The sequence below is a fragment of the Podarcis gaigeae genome (assembly GCF_964106915.1).
Source record: "Podarcis gaigeae genome assembly, chromosome: 9".
Classification (NCBI taxonomy): domain Eukaryota; kingdom Metazoa; phylum Chordata; class Lepidosauria; order Squamata; family Lacertidae; genus Podarcis; species Podarcis gaigeae.
The window spans coordinates 69,818,843-69,838,147 of NC_139685.1; the positions used below are offsets into that span (position 1 = coordinate 69,818,843).

The 19,305-nt window shown below is 44.3% G+C and overlaps 1 protein-coding gene across 1 annotated transcript; it reads left to right on the forward strand.

The window, feature by feature from the left end:
- The first annotated feature begins 3,955 nt into the window (after window positions 1-3,955).
- On the forward strand, window positions 3,956-16,050 carry LOC310852858 (16 kDa beta-galactoside-binding lectin-like). Its single transcript, XM_083756991.1, has 5 exons — window positions 3,956-4,011; window positions 6,685-6,738; window positions 6,824-6,903; window positions 8,771-8,942; window positions 15,853-16,050. The coding sequence occupies exons 1-5, from the start codon at window positions 4,003-4,005 to the stop codon at window positions 16,006-16,008; spliced, it is 471 nt and encodes a 156-aa protein (XP_083613117.1). The 5' UTR covers window positions 3,956-4,002; the 3' UTR covers window positions 16,009-16,050.
- The last annotated feature ends 3,255 nt before the right edge of the window (window positions 16,051-19,305 follow it).

The following is a 19,305-nucleotide window of genomic DNA, read 5'->3' on the forward strand; positions in this document are numbered from 1 at the left end:
TTTCCTGTAGTCCTGTAACATGTCCGAATAAATTCAACTTGGTTATTCGAAACGGGCAGTGTAACATAGTTTTGTTTTATATATTGTGTGCATTTCTGAGCACAATTCAAAGTGTTGGTTTTGACCTTTAAAGCTGTAAACGGCCTCAGCCCAGTATACCTGAAGGAGCGTCTCCACCCCCATCGTTCAGCCCAGACACTGAGATCCAGCGCCGAGGGCCTTCTGGCAGTTCCCTCATTGCTAGAAGCAAAGCTACAGGGAACCAGGCAGAGGGCCTTCTTGGTTCTGGCGCCCGCCCTGTAGAACGCCCTCCCACCAGATGTCAAAGAGAAAAACAACTACCAGACTTTTACAAGACATCTGAAGGAAGCCCTGTTTAGGGAAGCTTTTAATGTTTGATGCATTACTGTATTTTAATATTTTGTTGGAAGCCGCCCAGAGTGGCTGGGGAAGCCCAGTCAGATGGGCAGGGTATTATTATTATTATTATTATTATTATTATTATTATTATTAATATAATATCTTGTCTTTGAACAGTAAGGTAGTTTCTAGGTGCATTCACAGACCTCCCCCTGGTCTTCATTGAGACAACCAAGATGCATTGTTAGAGCTCAGAGATTGACAACTAGGTGTAAGCTATAGGGGTCTGTGCTTTAATTCATTTATTAAATGAGTTTCTAAACTTAATATAAAATATCTAAGCCAGGAACAAGAATATATAAAAATACACAGGATAAAACCAGCGATAAAGCACAATACAAAATCCTCCCTTGCTGACCTAGCCATGAGTTTAACGTTGATGGCATGAACTATGCTAGCCAGATTATCCCTGTGCAAGTATGCTCACAATTGCCTCAGGAGGTAAAAGGTCTTATGGCTGCCCAACTAATTGTTTTGCATTCCTTTTTTGTATGTGCATCTCAGGTTTAGTTTTCCACAAGGTCATAAATCTAGGCTGCACCACTTCAGACTGCAGCTGGTAATTACTTCAGGCTTCTTTGTTATTATTTTTCAAATCCCTCCCAGCCAAGAGACTTAACATGCCAGGAGGCAATGAGAGAGGTTCTAGCTTGGCCACTATTGCAACTTGTTAGTCTTCAATGCAGAGATAATCTTTTGTATGCAGGTGAATTCTGTCATCTGACCAAGCTGAGGTGGTGACGCCCAGACAGAAATATTGCTTCCTTCCTCAGTGGAAAATGTGGCCTTTATTCGCACTCTGCCAATGTGGGCAAAACCCAGTTCCTTCCAACACACTCCTGTTTCCTCTTTTTAGCACAGGCTCTACTTTAGCTCTCATTTCTACTTAACTCTCTGTTTAACTCACTCACTCACAACCCACCCAGGCAATGAGCAACCTTCAGATGGCTCTGTTTTCAGGAAACCATCAGAATGTGCCTTTAATAGCACCTCTGGACTGTATTAGCAATTCTCACCTGCCAATTGCTGCATGTAAAAGCTACTCTTAAAGGCACAGCTGCAGAATCGGAGTGCAAATTTGGCAACTCCACAATCTGCAACACCTGCTGCAACAGGTTTTCAATTGTTGATTGAAGATGTAAATTGCACTGATGCAAGACCAGTGGGTTCGCCTTTTTTGCTACCTCTTGCATTGGACACCTGTAAAAGATTGTGTGCAACTAGGTTCTACTCAGAGAAGACCCATTGAAATTAATGGGCTTAGGTTAACCAAGTCTATAAATACCTTGGAGTAGGACTAAGGTTGGCTACAACTCCAAATTATTTCTCAAAAAACAAAACAAACCCTGTGGTGGTATTTTTATAGTCCTTGTGAAACCTTAGACCACAATATTTTTCTTAGTCAAGGAGACAGTTTGTGGATTGGTATACTTTTATCATGCACAAAAGATTTTGTGGGACCTCCTCCACCTTACAAAATGTTTTGGTTGCTATGTTTGCATGTGGTAACTAGAATTGTCACACAAACGGAAGCCGCCCAGAGTGGCTGGGGAAACCCAGCCAGATGGGCGTGGTATAAATAATAAAATTATTCTTAAATATAACTATTTAAAGGATGTAAAAATCTGACCTCATGTCTTGGAAAGGGTAGATGGGATTTTATTTTCATAGAATCATAGAACTGTAGAGCTGGGTCATTAGTCCAACCTCCCCACAATGCAGGAATATGCAGCTGCCCCATACAGGGATCGAACCTGCAACCTTGGCGTTATCAGCACAATGCTCTAACCAACTGAGCTATCCATTTTGAGCTATATGCATTCTGAATAAACAATATTGTTTATTCTGTAATATGAGGTTGTGTTGTTTTTTTTAAAGAGACACTCTTTTTATTGCTTTGGAAATTGCGATCTGGGTGGGTTAACCTTTAAATGTGAACTCGATCAAAATTCTCCCTAGTCACAAGATGCTTTGGGTGGAATTCAGCAGTCACTCTGACAAATGCGCCATCTGCACAAACTTCACAGCTCATCAGATGAAAGGATCCCTTCTCTCCTTCTCCGGCACACTCTTTTGGGGGTCCTCCTGAATCTCACCAAGCCAATTTGGGTGGTGCCACTGAAGGCAGTGGTGTAGAGTGGTTGGAGGCCACAGGGGCAACTGCCCCTCATGCAAAATTTCAACACCCCTGCCCCAGTACAGCTGCATGTTTCCAATGCTGGGCTCTCTTGAAAATGGCTTCTCCAGGCAAACCAGGAAGTGACCTCTCCAGACCTTCTACACTTATCTTGGCAGCTATGATCTCCTGGGCAATGCAGACACCGTTAGGCAGTTGAAGTTGAATGTGCATGGATACTCTGCCCGAATCTCTTCCACCTACCCCTCTGCAGAGCCCCGGATGCTGGCAATCTCTGCTATGTCACTGGTTGACGGGGCCTGTTAAATGACTCTCTCCCTTTGTTGCAGCAAATTAGCATGGCTACCCCTCTGATGGGACGCGGGTGGTGCTGTGGGTTAAACCACAGAGCCTAGGACTTGCCGATCAGAAGTTCGGTGGTTCGAATCCCCACGACAGGGTGAGCGCCCGTTGTCGGTCCCTACTCCTGCCCACCTAGCAGTTCAAAAGCACGTCAAAGTGCAAGTAGATAAATAGGTACTGCTCCGGCGGGAAGGTAAACGGCATTTCCGTGCGTTGCTCTGGTTCGCCAGAAGTGGCTTAGTCATGCTGGCCACATGATCCGGAAGCTGTACGCCGGCTCCCTTGGCCAATAAAGCGAAATGAGTGCCACAACCCCAGAGTTGGTCACAACTGGACCTAATGGTCAGGGGTCCCTTTACCTTTACCTTTACCCCTCTGACATTTGCTGTGTCCACAGCTGAGGCTTCCCCAGATTCGAGATGATGTACGAAGGGACACTTCTGCGTTGGCAGTTCTATAGTATCAGCATCTGGTAGGAAGCCAGTGTGGTGTAGTGGTTAGAGCCATTCCAGACTTCAACAGGCAAGACCTGGTTCAAATCCCCACTCATCCACGAACCAATCACCTTATTCCACTGAAGACCATTTATTTCCTTGGCTCAGTTGTTTGCTGACCTGTCTTTTTTGCTCTGCTGGCACCAAAACCCAGACCAAAGTAAAAAAATAGAGTGGACAAATGTTCCAACGAGTGCCAGCCAGGAAAATGCTGATAATCAATTGCATAAAGCCGACATTGCCAACCTTGTGCTTTCCACAATGGATCCCATCAGCCCATCTAGCACAGGTGATGGGAGCTGTAGTCTGAAACATCTGGAAAGCAAAAGGTTGGGGAGGGCTGGCAAAGCAAACTGGCACCAGCTGCTTGAGTATATCATCAGTGCTCCCATTCATCTGATTTTTGCCAATCAACCCAGATTTTCTCTGCCTTGCATTTCTGGGTATCTGAACAGACCACCCACTCACAGCAGACCCTTTTTGTCACGTGATGCTGTTTCCCCCAGCTATTTAAAGCAGCTGGGGCTTGTTCTCCTAAAACTGCAGAGCTGAGATTAGGCAGAAGAAAACGTTGCTTACTTGTCGGCCGGACTCCTGCAAGAGTGTCCCATGGATTGTGTGAGTTTCAGGTGCTCTCTGGTTTTTAGCATAGGAGACCGTTTGCAGGGAGGCTACAGTATAAACTGCTGGGACTAATTAACGAATGTTAAAATGGTGTTGGATTGAAATGAAACGGCTTTAGCAACAAGGTTAAAAATAATATGTAAAAATGGATTGATAAGTAGATGGAAATACGAAGTTATAATATGTTATGATATAGAATTAAGATAAAAACAAAGAGGGAAAGGATTTGCTGAATTAACCATGTGAACTGGAATACAAAAAAGGGAGGTGTGAGGAGGTCAGGGAAATAAGTAAATGAAATATAAGACATGAAAGGAATGATCTGTTTTTAATTCTTTTTTATTTTTCATGTATTTTGTATTTTTCCTTTGTATTTTTGTACCTTTTTATTTTTCTTTTTTTTATTCTGTAACTTTTTCTGTCTGTAAAACTTTAATAAATATCATTTTAAAAAATAAAATAAACTTCTGGGACTAAGCAGTTCTAGAAACCTGAAAGTGTTAATAGGTAGCTTGTTCTTGCATGAGAATAGTAAGCTTGTTTCCTAGATGACAAGTGTTGCTTGTGCTTTTGTATCTTCTTGTTTCTAGTTCCTTGCTAAATATTGTTGGTGCTTTGTCAGGGTGTGTGTGTGTGTCCTGTAATGTAATACAGTGGTACCTCGGGTTAAGTACTTAATTCGTTCCAGAGGTCTGTTCTTAACCTGAAACTGTTCTTAACCTGAAGCACCACTTTAGCTAATGGGGCCTCCCACTGCTGCTTGGCCGCCAGAGCACAATTTCTGTTCTTATCCTGAAGCAAAGATCTTAACCTGAGGTACTATTCTGGGTTAGAGGAGTCTGTAACCTGAAGCGTATGTAACCCGAGGTACCACTGTACCATCAATACACACAAAGCTTTCTGGAGCTTAGAAAAAGACTGGTCTCTGTCCCTAGCACCTTACAGTCAAAAAATCTGCCGATGGGAAAGGCAAATACGGTGTAATTTAATGGGAAGTGGGTGCATAAATGTGGTTTTGTATTATAAGGAAAAACTGCTCCCTTTCCCTTATGGGGTATTCCGGAGACCGTATGGAGTCCTTAAGTGGGTTCCCTATCGGTAGGAGAAAATAACAGAGGCCAACAAGAGAATATTGAGAAGCAAAGCAGCTAGTAAGCCTGATCTTTATTAAAGGGACTGTTGCAACAGGGTCCCCACTCATCTCACACAGGAGGAGAACCCTGAACAATGGTGCACAAGCTCTTATATAGACTTTTGAAATTGCACACCCTGTCGTCCAAGACCACGCCCCTAAAACATCATACATACATCACAGAAGAAGGTGGTCTACAGCATAGGAGGTGCTCTACAGCAGAAATCCTGCCTGCCAGGATACCTGATAATGGTCACTGATTGCTCCACCTGGGCAGCCTGGCCATTCTTTTGTGAAGGTAAATACTTTAGTTCAGGCTTCCTCAACCTTTCCCCCCCCCCCAGATGTTTTTGGCCTATAATTCCCATGATCCCTAGCTAGCAGGACCAGTGGTCAGGGATGATGAGAATTGTAGTCTCAAGACATCTGGAGGGCCAAGTTTGAGGATACCTGCTTTCGTTCCTGAATCCAGGTCACAGGCTCACCCTATTCAATACACAAAAAAGGCCTTAAGACAGGATTTGCAAGCAAAAAGACAATGGGAAGGCTTTCCCCATTTGCCTTCCTTAATGCAGAGGAATATTTGAGGTCATTGGGAGAGTCAAAATAACTTCAGGATTGCTCTCTCATACTATTTCAGACACATGGTTCATATATTAAGATATGTGTGCATTTATGAATATTCATTCTGTATTTGAGACCTTAAAATTCCTATATCAGTGTGCTCAAAGGGGAATGGGTTTGAAGTAAGGACTTCACAGAAAATGTGTGTTTGGCAGAATGCATATTTGAGTGAATTGGTCCAATTGATCTGTGGTGTTATTTATTCACAGTAGTTTTACATTGCCCAGTGATGGAGTTCTTGGGACCAGCGCCATCTTTTTTACATGAACAAGGAATAAAGGGGGGGCGGAAGGAGGAAAACTCTGGAGGTCCAGTGGGGTCCAGCCTTCTGATCCTAAGCAGCTAATAACTCCTGGAAAAAAAGTAGAAAAAAGTCAGTTCCTGAAAAGCTTTCCTACCCCTGCTCTAACAAATGAGATGAGTACTTTTCCGAGCACAATTCAAAGTGTTGGTGCTGACCTTTAAAGCCCTAAACGGCCTCAGTCCTGTATACCTGAAGGAGCGTCCCCACCCCCATCGTTCAGCCCAGGCACTGAGATCCAGCTCCGAGGGCCTTCTGATGATTCCCTCATTGCTAAAAGTGAGGTTACAGGGAACCAGGCCGAGGGCCTTCTTGGTAGTGGCACCCACCCTGTGGAACGCCCTCCCATCAGATGTCAAAGAGATAAACAACTACCTGACATTCAGAAGACATCTTAAGGCAGCCCTGTTCAGGGAAGTTTTTAATATTTAACGCTGTACTGTTTTTAACACTTGATTGGGAGCTGCCCAGAGTGGCTGGGGAAACTCAGCCAGATGGGCGGGGTATAAATAATAAATTATTATTATTATTATTATTATTATTATTATTATGCATGTGCTTCTTGTTTATGGACTCATAGCCAGCTGCTTCCTTTTCTTCTGTATTGTAGGCTTTGTGTCCTAACCTTGATGCATGGGATGAGCCTTGCTCCAGCCCAAAGACTGTAAGAGCACCAATTCCCCTTCCTCCGCTGAATCCCACCGTGTCACCGCCACAGCTCAATTTGTGTCTGATTTCTCTTTCTGCAGAAATTGACTGCCACTGAATTTGAACTTGAGCAAGGGGACACCATTCAAGTGAAAGGGATGATCTTGCCAGGTGCCAAAGAGTATGTTGTTCTTGTGTTCTTATTTCCCTCCCCGCCAATTTTTCTTTATCGTTTTCATTTTTACACTTGAAACAATAACAACGCTTCACTTTTAAAAAAGAAAAACAAACCACAATTAATATCCACTCCACTTCCACCCCTTCCATTCTTCGTTTTGCGCATTCTAATTTCCCCCTACATCTTATTCTTTATCAACTTTATATCTCAATATTTCTTACTGCTGAATTTATTTTGTTACTGTTAACTTTTTGATAGGTTTACAATACATTTCCAAATAATCTATAAAATATTTCCAGTCTTCTTCGAATACTCCCTGCCCCTGTTCCCTTGTTCTATTTGTCAGTCTTGCCATTTCTATATATTCTATGAATAGATTAATTTAATTTAATCTATTCATCTGCATCTGCCCTTAGGGTGAAAGGTGGGTAAGGAATAAAGAACCAGCAGCATGTGTCTCTATCCTGTCATTCCTGTGTTTGGATGTGTTTTTCCACGAACTATCTTGGATCCAAATCCAGAAACAGAATGACCTAGCTTGAGGTTGAATCCTGACAAGACAGAAGTACTATTTTGGGGGGACAGGAGGCGGGTGGGTGTGGAGGACTCCCTGGTCCTGAATGGGGTAACTGTGCACCTGAAGGACCAGGTGTGCAGCCTGGGAGTCATTCTGGACTCACAGCTGAGCTGTCCATGGAGGCGCAGGTCAATTCTCTGTCCAGGGCAGCTGTTTATCAGCTCCACCTGGTACGCAGGCTGAGACCCTGTCTGCCCGTGGACTGACTCGCTAGAGTGATGCATGCTCTATTATCTCTTGCTTGGACTACTGCAATGCGCTCTACGTGGGGCTACCTTTGAAGGTGACCCGGAAACTACAACTAATCTAGAATGCGGCAGCTAGACTGGTGACTGGGAGCGGCCACCAAGACCATATAACACTGGTCTTGAAAGACCTACACTGGCTCTCAGTACGTTTCCGAGCACAATTCAAAGTGTTGGTGCTGACCTTTAAAGCCCTAAACGGCCTCAGTCCAGTATACCTGAAGGAGCGACTCCACCCCCATTGTTCAGCCCGGTCACTGAGGTCCGTCCAGTGCTGAGGGCCTTCTGGCGGTTCCCTCACTGTGAGAAGCCAAGTTAAAGGGAACGAGGCAGATGGCCCTCTCAGTAGTGGCACCAGCCCTGTGGAATGCCCTCCCACCAGATGTCAAAGAGAAAAATAACTACCAAACTTTTAGAAGACATCTGAAGGCAGCCCTGTTTAGGGAAGCTTTTAATGTTTAATAGGTTATTGTATTTTAGTGTTTTGTTGGAAGCCGCCCAGAGTGGCTGGAGAAACCCGGCCAGATGGGCAGGGTATATATAATAAATTATTATTATTACTAGCTGCATTTTAAGCCTGAGAAGAGTATTCCCAGAGCACTGACTAACTTTTAAAGCAGTGGATCCCTTTCGGAGGCCATCTTCCAACATGGGTGTAGTCAGGATTTGTGTTTTAGGGGGCAGGACCCCCCACCTGTCATCATTCTCTGTCTGGCTCTGTCTAGAAGAATTGGAATGAAAAGTCTCAACAACCATTGTTTTAAGTTACTTTCTTTTGACCCCAAGTGTTCAGAAAAACCTGTCAAAATCTTTCTACCATTTCTACTGTTAGTTAAGTTAGCTATGCCACTGCCCCCTGAGGCAGTTTGTTCCAGCTCTTGCTGTTTCTAAATGTATGATGTGAATGTGGCCCTTCAGTCCCACGTTCGAGTTGTAGAGTTAGAAGGGGCCTTAGAGTCATCTAGTCCAACCCCTGCAATGCAGTCACCAGTAACCCTTTCACCCTGAGTTCATGTTTTCCCTCCCTGCATTGGTCATCCTCTTAAAGGTTCTCCGTCAATCTGGGCGAAGACTGTGAAAATCTCGTCCTTCACTTCAACCCACGCTTTGAAAACCAGAATGACACAAGCTCCATTATCTGCATGTCCAAAAAACATGGGGTGTGGGGGAAAGAAGAGAGGATAACCGACTTCCCTTTTGAGAAAGGTGGCAAACTTAAGGTGAGCACTTAGCTGTATATCACAGAATCTTAGAATTGGAAGGGGTCCTAGGGTCATCTAGTCCAACAATTCAGGAATCTCAGCCATGGCAGATGGCCACCCAACCTCTGCATAAGAACCTCCAGGGAAGGAGAGTCCACAACCTTCTGAGGGCATCTGTTACATTGCTGATCAGCTCTTAGCCTCCAGAGCAGGAGAACACAAGCTTGCTCCATCCTCTACACAACAACATTTTTGATATTTGAAGATGACTATCCTATCTCCTGTTGACTTTGTCCATGGAGTTTTCTTGGCAGGGATACTGGAGTGGCTTGCCGGTTCCTGCTCCAGGTGGATCACGTTTGGTCAAAACTCTCCACTATGACCTGTCCATCTTGGGTGGCCCTACACGGCATAGCTCATAGCTTCTCTGAGTTATTCAAGCCCCTTCACCACGGCCAGGCAGTGATCCCATGGACTGCAAGAAGACCAAACCTATCCATTCTTAAGGAAATCAGCCCTGAGTGCTCACTGGAAGCTGAGGCTCCAATACTTTGGCCACCTCATGAGAAGAGAAGACTCCCTGGAAAAGACCCTAATGTTGGGAAAGATGGAGGGCACAAGGAGAAGGGGACGACAGAGGACGAGATGGTTGGACAGTGTTTTCAAAGCTACTAACATGAATTTGACCAAACTGCGGGAGGCAGTGGAAGACAGGAGTGCCTGGCGTGCTCTGGTCCATGGCGTCACAAAGAGTCGGACACGACTAAACAACAACAACAACATCCTATCTCCTCTCAGTCTCTTCTTTCCCATGCTAAACATACCCAGCTCCTTCAACCATTCCTCATAAGGCTTGGTTTCCAGACCCTTGAACCATCTTGGTTGCCCCCCTCTGCACACATTCCAGCTTGTCAACATCCTTCTTAAATTGTGGCACTCGGAACTGGACTAGATCAGCAATATCAAAGGGTGTGTGTGAATGGAGCAGGCAGGTGTGTGGCTTCTGCAGGGGGTGGTCTCTGTGGAGGGAGTGTTTTGGGGGTGCTGAACCTGCAACCCTCCAGATGAAATTGCACTCCCAACTCCCATCAGCCCCAGCTAACATGACCAGTAGTCAGACACAATGGGACCAATAATCTGTTGATTGTGAGCAGCGTCCCTTGCACAGCGGAAGGATGAGGAGTACGTGCCACATACTCTATATTGCTTTATTTACACTTCAAAGCTGGTAGATTACAGAAAAACATCTTGCCTCTGCCGGAGCAGAGAAAAGCATCCTCTCTCCTCTAAAGCATGGAGAGAACAACACACTGAACTGCAAAGAACAGTGAAAAACAGGAAACCAGTGTACGTCACATCCAGTCTCCTTTCCCGTGAGAAAACCCAACAGCATTTGACTGTGGAATGTAAACATTGTCTTGTGACAAGCACTTCGCTGCTCAGTGAAGGAAGCAGAAACCAACATCCTCCCCCTTTCTGTGAACATCACTGGGCAGCGTGTTCGTACAATATCAGTACAAACCCAACTTCTGCACATAGGTACAGTGTTGATCCCTTGATACAATCTTGGACAATACATCAGCAGGAATTTCATTACCTGGCATATAGGACACCGTTACGAGTCCCTTCTGAATATGTTCCCTAGCATGTTGCAACTTCAATTGCAAGTGCTTCGTGCTTTGCTTACAACCTTCAGAATTCAGCAAAGCCAAACATGCTTTGTTGTCCTGGTAAACCTGGATTGGACATTTGACAGGAATTTTCATGTCCTTGCACAATTGTAACAACCATTCACAATCCTTAAGTGAATAAGACAGTGCATTCAGTTCAGCTTCACAAGTACTTAAGCTAACTGTTGTTTGCTTCTTGCATGACCAATCAAATAGACCCTGATTGTACTTATAGCAAACTCCAGACGTACTTTTCCTGTCTGTAGTGTCACTTCCAAAACTTGCATCTGCAAATATCTCAAGACCACCAGACTTCTGATTGTTAAATCTCAGTCTGTAATGCATAGTGCCTTTCAAATACCGCGCTATGCGTTTCAGAGCTTTCCAATCCTTAACAGTAGGATTGTTGACTTGTCTGCTTAGCAAATTACAGCTAACAGCAATGTCTGGTCTTGAACATCTGGCAATGAAGTTTAGCTTGCCTAGCACACTTCTGTACAGTGTAGTGTCAGAAAATGCTTCTTCAGTGTCATCTACCTGATAACCTGTTATCATCGGTGTGTCCACAGGGTTAGCATCCATCAGGTTTAGTTTGCTTAACACATCAGCAATTTTCCGTGACTGGTGTACTAGAATGTTACCATCTTGATCTCTCTCTATTTCCAGAGATAGGTAGTTGTTTACCTCACCAAGATCTTTTATGTCAAAGTGCTCTTTCAGTTGAGCTAGGGCGTTATTGTACATTGTGACATCTTCCCAAAAGAATAAAAGATCATCAACATAAAACAAAAAATACAGTTTCTTTTGCCCCTCCTCTTTGACAAATACGCATGGATCAGCTTTCCCTTGCTTAAAACCTAGAGAAAACAATACTTCAGTGAGTTTTGTGTGCCAACACCGTGCACTTTGTTTGAGACCATAAAGGGACTTCTTCAGAGCACAAACAAATCCCTGTTTTACCTGTACGCCATCAGGTGGAAGCATATAAAGTGATTCATCTAGAGATCCGTACAGAAAAGCTGTATTCACATCATGGTGACTAATGTGTAGATTCTCTTCTGCAGCTAGCTTGAGCATAAGCCTAATGCTCTCATACCTCACGGTGGGTGAATAGGTCTCATGATAGTCTTCACCTGGTACCTGTGCAAAACCTCTGGCTACCAATCTGGCTTTGTGTCTGACTATCTTGCCATTTTGATCTGTCTTCGCTTTGAAGACCCATTTGCTTCCAAGCAGTTTCATTCCTGGAACTACTGGAACAAGGTCCCATGTTTTGTTCCTTTCCAAGGAATCAAGCTCAGCCTTCATGGCATTTAACCATGGCTCAGCTTCCTTTGAATCCAAATCCTGGATTTCTTGGAAACTTGAAGGTTCAAATACCTTCTTGGAGCTTTTAACAGCTGTTACTGCTATCTTAGCAAACTCATCAGCAAATCTCTTTGGAGGTCTGCCTTTTGTTGCTCTCTGTGACCTGCGAATTAGCCTTAAGTCTTCAATACTCTCCTCTTCCTTCTTAGGAGAAAAGTGACCTATTGTGAACAATGGTTCCTCTAATTCTTGATCAGAGCTTTCAGAGGGTCGCATAGAGGCTTTCGCACTCTTGAAATCCTCTGAATCACCCGATTCAGTTTCAGACTCAGAATCAGAACCTTCATCAGTGGGTGTGGGTTGTTGCGGTTGCTTTTGACTATCCTCAGTCTCATCACTGTCATCAGGATAACATTGGAAAATTCCCACATTCTCCCCCCACTTGGCATTGTACTCAACACTTCTTGTGAGCTTAATTGCCTTAGAGTCAGTCATCATTATTCTGTAAGACCCTTTCTGATAACCTAGAAAGATACCATGCAATCCACGCTTGTCTAACTTGGAGCTTTGTGGTGAGTGAACCCACATGTCAGAACCAAAAATTTTCATGTGTTTGATGTATGGCTTCTTGCCAAACATCTTCTCATAGGGGGTACAACCAATCGCTGAAGATAACCTGCGATTATAACTGTAAACAAAACACGAGAGAGATTCGGCCCAATAACTCTCTGGAAGATTGGCATCATGCAGCAAGGTTTTTAACCCTTGAAGCAATGTCTGATTTGCTCGTTCCGCAAGTCCATTCTGCCATGGCGAACGAGGACTAGACAAATCGTGTTGAATTCCTTTCTCAGTCAGAAAAGCTTCAAACTGCTGAGAAGTGAATTCTCCCCCGCGATCAGTGAAAAGAATTTTTTATCTTCTTATCATGCACATTTTCCAACCAAGCACAGAATTCCTTGAACCTAGGAAAAGCCTCTGATTTCTGCTTGAGATTGTACACATAAATATACCTGGAAAATGCATCAATGAGAACCATGAAGTACCTGTTTCCACCCAAAGAGGGCGCTAGTGGTCCAACCAAATCAGCATGAACAACCTGGTATGGTTCTGTAGCTTGCCTACTAGACACCTTACCTTTCGCAGCCATTTTCACTTTGTTTGCTGCGCATGCCTTGCACTTCATGTGGTACCTGCAGGGTTTAATAGTCATACCTTCAACCAAGGCAGGCATTTTAGATACTGCCTCAAAATGCAAATGACCAAATTTTCGATGAAAATCGTGAATACATTCTGCATGCAAACTTTTGTTAGAACCTGCAATGCAACAAGTGTCATCCTGCACAACATCATCAAAATACAAAACATACAAACGATCAACATATTCAGCATGCAATACATAATCATTTTTCTTTGTGATGATGCACCTTTTGTTCTTAAAGGAAACGTCAATTTTCCGCTCATTCAGCTGTCCAACGCTGAGCAGATTATGCTTGGCATCTGGCACATAAAGCACATCCTGTATCGATAAGTCCAAACTGTGAAGAACAACAGTTCCGTAGCCTTTACTGGGGATTGTGTGGTCATCCGCCTGGTGAATCGCACCTTCCTGCGGTGTAAAAGATACGAACAGTCGCTTATCGTTGCACATGTGATGGGTCGCCGCTGAATCAACAACGAAGAAAGATCTAGACGTCTTCTGGACCTCTGCAACTTTTGGAGTGAAGCGTGAGACCATTGCCTTGTGCTGCGTTGTCCTGGACACCGGACCTTTGCCTTTGCCTCGGCCTTTTCCACGCGATGAGCTTTCGCTGCGCTGCTCTGTCTTGGCCCTGGGATTTCTGCATTCCCTCTTCATATGGCCTAGACGTCCACACGAGTAGCATTTCACTGCCTTCAAAGCTTTGGCGCCATCTGGTGGTTCCACTGCACTCTGGGATGACGTCTGTGAAGTCTCCCCCTTGCCCATGCAGCTAGCACCCCGGCGGTCTGCTTCATTCTGAATCATGGCAGTATCACAGGCTACTGTGAGTTGAGCATTTGGCTGATCAGCATCAAATTCCCCACTTGCCTCAGCCAGCCTTCTGCAGCTAGCCATCATGACTTTGGCATTAGCCTTCTGCGTCATCTCTGCTGCTTTAAATCAGGCTGCTTTATACTAGCTGTGTCTGTGTACAGCTGCTTCATTCCAAAAGCAAGTCCAAAACAGCCTCTGCCTGTGAGCCTGTGCCACTCTGCTTAATTGCAGCTGCTTCAAACCTCATTCCAAAGGCAAGTTCAAAAGTGCTTTCTCTCTGCTGCCTTAAATTCATGCTGCGTCACTGCTGCAGCTGCTTTATACCAAAAGCACTTTTAAAAGTTACTTTCGATTTTCCCCAGCATAGGAGCTTGTTCCTTTGAGCCCGGCAAAACGGCCTTAAAAGTTCAAAGTCCAGCCATAAAGCCATTAATTAGAAGCTGGCAGGCTGCCCGGAGCAGTAGCACATACCTCATCAATCATCTTGACGCGCAGAGCAGATACCGTTTCGATCTGTCCCTCTGCATTCCGATCCTTTTCCGGCACTCCGATTCGACTTCTGGAGCCCATAACCAAGTGTTGATTGTGAGCAGCGTCCCTTGCACAGCGGAAGGATGAGGAGTACGTGCCACATACTCTATATTGCTTTATTTACACTTCAAAGCTGGTAGATTACAGAAAAACATCTTGCCTCTGCCGGAGCAGAGAAAAGCATCCTCTCTCCTCTAAAGCATAGAGAGAACAACACACTGAACTGCAAAGAACAGTGAAAAACAGGAAACCAGTGTACGTCACATCCAGTCTCCTTTCCCGTGAGAAAACCCAACAGCATTTGACTGTGGAATGTAAACATTGTCTTGTGACAAGCACTTCGCTGCTCAGTGAAGGAAGCAGAAACCAACATAATCCAGCAACATCTGGTGAACTCCAGGTTCCCCTGTGAACGGGGGGAGACTTCCTTGTAACATAGCAGGGTTCAGTTTATGTGTGCAGAACAACGGTTGGGGGTCTGGCATGTGTGAGCAGTACTTGTATGGGATTTTTAAACTGTGTGTTAAAAACCAACCCATCGTTGCCTATGGAAATCTAGCTTGTAAGTGGGCCTGTCTAATCTCTGTTGGGAGGGACTTTCTCAGAATTTGGGTCCCTAACATCTAATGCGTAGCTTTAGATACCACCTTGCCAACAAAGGCCCGTATAGTTAAAGCTATGGTTTTTCCAGTAGTGATGTATGGAAGTGAGAGCTGGACCATAAAGAAGGCTGATCGCCAAAGAATTGATGCTTTTGAATTATGGTGCTGGAGGAGAGTCCCATGGACTGCAAGAAGATCAAACCTATCCATTCTGAAGGAAATCAGCCCTGAGTGCTCACTGGAAGGACAGATCGTGAAGCTGAGGCTCCAATACTTTGGCCACCTCATGAGAAGAGAAGACTCCCTGGAAAAGACCCTGATGTTGGGAAAGATGGAGGGCACAAGGAGAAGGGGACGACAGAGGACGAGATGGTTGGACAGTGTTCTCAAAGCTACCAGCATGAGTTTGATCAAACTGCGGGAGGCAGTGGAAGACAGGAGTGCCTGATGTGCTCTGGTCCATGGGGTCACAAAGAGTCAGACACAACTAAACGACTAAACAACAACAACAAGCTTCTGGTGCAAACAAGCAATGCATTACTAGCAGAAAATCGACCCATACCAACAGGTTAACCTGGATTAATAGCATTTATTTAACTCTCTGTAGATAAGAGTAAAATGGAGGTGCAAGGCAATTCTGATGCGCCCTAGACTGCCACATTTGGGGCCAGAACAGCCTGGGACGCCCTTGCAGGAACCATTCCTTTAAAAGCTTTCAAATGCTGCCCGGGACTTGTGTTTTGTTTTTAAAGTGTGTGGTGTCCCCTGCTGGTCATGATTATTCCTTTTATTTCTTGTAGCTTTCCTTCATTCTTTACACTTATGAGATCAAGGTGCAGCTGGCAGACGGCCATGACATCTTCTTCCCCAACAGGCTGGGCCTGGAGACCGTCAAGTACGTTGCGGTGGAAGGAGACGTCAGGATCCAAGCCCTCAGATTTCTCAGATTATCCTAGTCCCAAGTCACTGTTGTCTTGTTACATGTCTGAATAAACACAGCTTGTGCTCTTCAATACATGTCATTTCACATGGTTTTATTTTGTAAGAGGGAGGAAGGGGGCAATTTTCAGGCCAGGAGCTGCTGCCATTATTATTATTATTATTATTAGTAGTAGTAGTAGTAGTAGTAGTATTTACTCATTCTGCCCATCTGACTGGGTTTCCCAAGCCCCTCCAGGTGGCTTCCAGCACATATAAAAACATAATAAAATGCCAAACATTTAAAATGTTAAGAGTTTTCAACATACGATACAATAAGAACCCAACTAGCGTAAAAAAAACAACGGAAAATTAAGGATAAAGGAGCAAAAGAGGAAAGAAAGAAATAAAAGAGAGAGATAAATTAATATAATAAAACACAAAGAGACGATAGAGAAGAAGAGGAGGAGTTTGGACTTGATATCCCGCTTTATCACTACCCGAAGGAGTCTCAAAGCGGCTAGAGAGAGATACAGAATCTCCTATCACACTTGTTTCTTAATTTTCAATCTGCATACAGAGAATTTAATTCTCCCAGCGCTTCCTCCTTCCTCAGTCTCACACCCCCCAAAAAATCACTCTAGCTTGCCTCTCAAATGGCTCCCATTCTCTTTGGTCTGTTACCTCTCTGAATCTACCTTCATTTATCCTGATTATATGTCTTCAGAGATCAAAACATTCATATGAATAACATTGAGAACCATAAAAAATTAAAGATCTTTGGGAATGGGTGGGGGTGGGGGTGTTGAGGAAAAAAGTCTTTGAGGGCCACATTCCACTGGTGAGTTGGGGTCGGGGCCCAATATAGGTTAAGGAACAAATGGAAGTTTTTCCTTTATGGCTTCTGTGCACACACAGGCAGAGCACTTTGCAGCAGTAGACCCTACCCCAAAGCGACGGATCAGGCCGTAGCTTAGACGTGGAATGCTTGCTCTACATGCACAAGGTCTCTGGTCCAATTCCTGGCTCAATTCTCCGGGTAGGACTAGGAATGTCCTCATCCGAAACCTTGGACAGGCTCTGCCAGTCAGTCAGGGCTGGATTTAGGTTTGATGAGGCTCTAAACTATTGAAGGTAATGGGGCCCTTTACATGGGGCAGCTGTCAACCAGCTCCATCTGGTACGCAGGGTGAGACCCTACCTGCCCGCGGACTGTCTCACCAGGGTGGTGAATGCTCTAGGTATCTCTCGCTTGGACTACTGCAATGCGCTCTACGTACGGCTACCTTTGAAGGTGACCCGGAAACTACAACTAATCCAGAATGTGGCAGCTAGACTGGGAGCGGCCGCCGTGACCACATAACACCAGTCTTGAAAGACCTACACTGGCTCCCAGTATGTTTCTGAGCACAATTCAAAGTGTTGGTGCTCACCTTTAAAGCCCTAAACAGCCTCGGTCCAGTATACCTGAAGGAGCGTCTCCACCTCCATTGTTCTGCCCGGACACTGAGGTCCAGGGCCGAGGGCCTTCTGGCGGTTCCATCTCTGCGAGACGCAAAGCTACAGGGAACCAGGCAGAGGGCCTTCTCGGTGGTGGTGCCTGCCCTGTGGAATGCCCTCCCATCAGATGTCAAAGAGATAAACAACCACCTGACATTTACAAAACACCTGAAGGCAGCCCTATTCAGAGAAGCTTTTAATGTGTGACATTTTGATGTATTTTTAATTTTTGTTGGAAGCTGTCCAGAGTGGCTGGGGAAACATAGCCAGATGGGTGGGGTACGTACAAACAAACAAACAAACAAACAAAATGTCCAACTGTCCTTTGTCAACAACCAATTATCACTGTTTTTTGTATTGAATATATGCTATATGGTAATTTATGGACCTAACAGGTATCGAAAGCCATTTGCATATGCAGATTGTAGACACCTTATATATAGAAATGAGCAAACCTGTGATATTTTAAGGGGGCAGACTAGCAGGCGGGGCCCATTATTTACATCACAGGAGCCTATACAACACAAAACACTGTTGCTGTATGTAGTTTTTTTTTTTACCTTATATTTTGGAAATGTACATACAGTTTCTTTTCCCTTAATTTTTTTTGGGGGCCCCCAAAAGAGTGGGGCCCTAGGTTATAGCTTGTTTGGCTTATACGTAAATCCGGCACTGCATATGGAGCCGTGCATGGTCTACTCAGAAGTAAGTCCCACTATAATCAATGGAGTTTACTCCCAGGTAACTGGGTAAAGACTGGGTAGCTTTATACTGCAATCTTAAGCATTTTTACTCAGAACTAATTCCCACTGAGTTCAATAGGATTTACTCTTTGGTATGTTCCTGAGCATTCTCACAGTTTCTATCATTTTTATTATTACTATTACTATATTCCACCTCTCTCACTGACAGGGACTCAAGGCAGCTTTCAGCTAAAATTTGACTTCATTCCATTTATCTGCGGAAGCTGTTGTATATGATCCCTTCCCTTGCACATTTATTCCCTTCTTCACATTTATTCTTTACAACACTCCTGCTAGGTAGGTTACCTGGAGTGCTTGTAATTGGCTCAAGGTGACCACTGTAGATGTGTGTATTCAAGCTATGTGTTTGGCGAGATCAAATGCAGGAGTTGTTGTTGTTGTTATTTTCATTCATTCATTCATTCATTCATTCATTCATACCCTGCCCATCTGGCTGGGTTTCCTGAGGGAGAAGAAAATGTCCCTATTTTCATCAGAGAAATTAGGTTTAAAATAGTGCTTTTGCAGGCCCATAAAGTTTGTTGGAATAAGCAACAGACTGCAATGTCCACTGTGCCGGGAGAATATCAGCCACCAAATGGTTATTGAACCTAAGAACAGAAAGCTAAGTGGCCCTTCTACATTTTGTGCTTTGCTTTCTCTTTAAGCTTTCCTGCTTCTTTCTGCTGTATCCCAGAACCGCCTACTGAAATTAAAAGTTTACAGCAGATATCAGGAGCACTTCGCTGCTGCAGGGCTATAAAAGCGATTTACATCTAAATCTAATTTAATTGGCCGGCCGGCCTTTGCTGCTTGTGCTGCTTTCCAAAATCCAAATCAAATAAAAGAAGCAATGACCAAATATTTCAAGGAGCCCAAGCCAGGAGGCTGCTGAGATCAATTGCACATTAAGAAGTAGCATCAGCTGTTTGAGTTTACGATTAGTGTTTCCATTCATTTGAAAGCCGCTAGCTTCCCACCCCATTGACTGATTTTTCCTCCTTGCATTTCTGCCGGTCTTCACTCAGAGGATAACCTTTTTGTCACGTGATGCAATTTCCCCAGATATTTAAGGGCAGCGGGGGAGTCTTT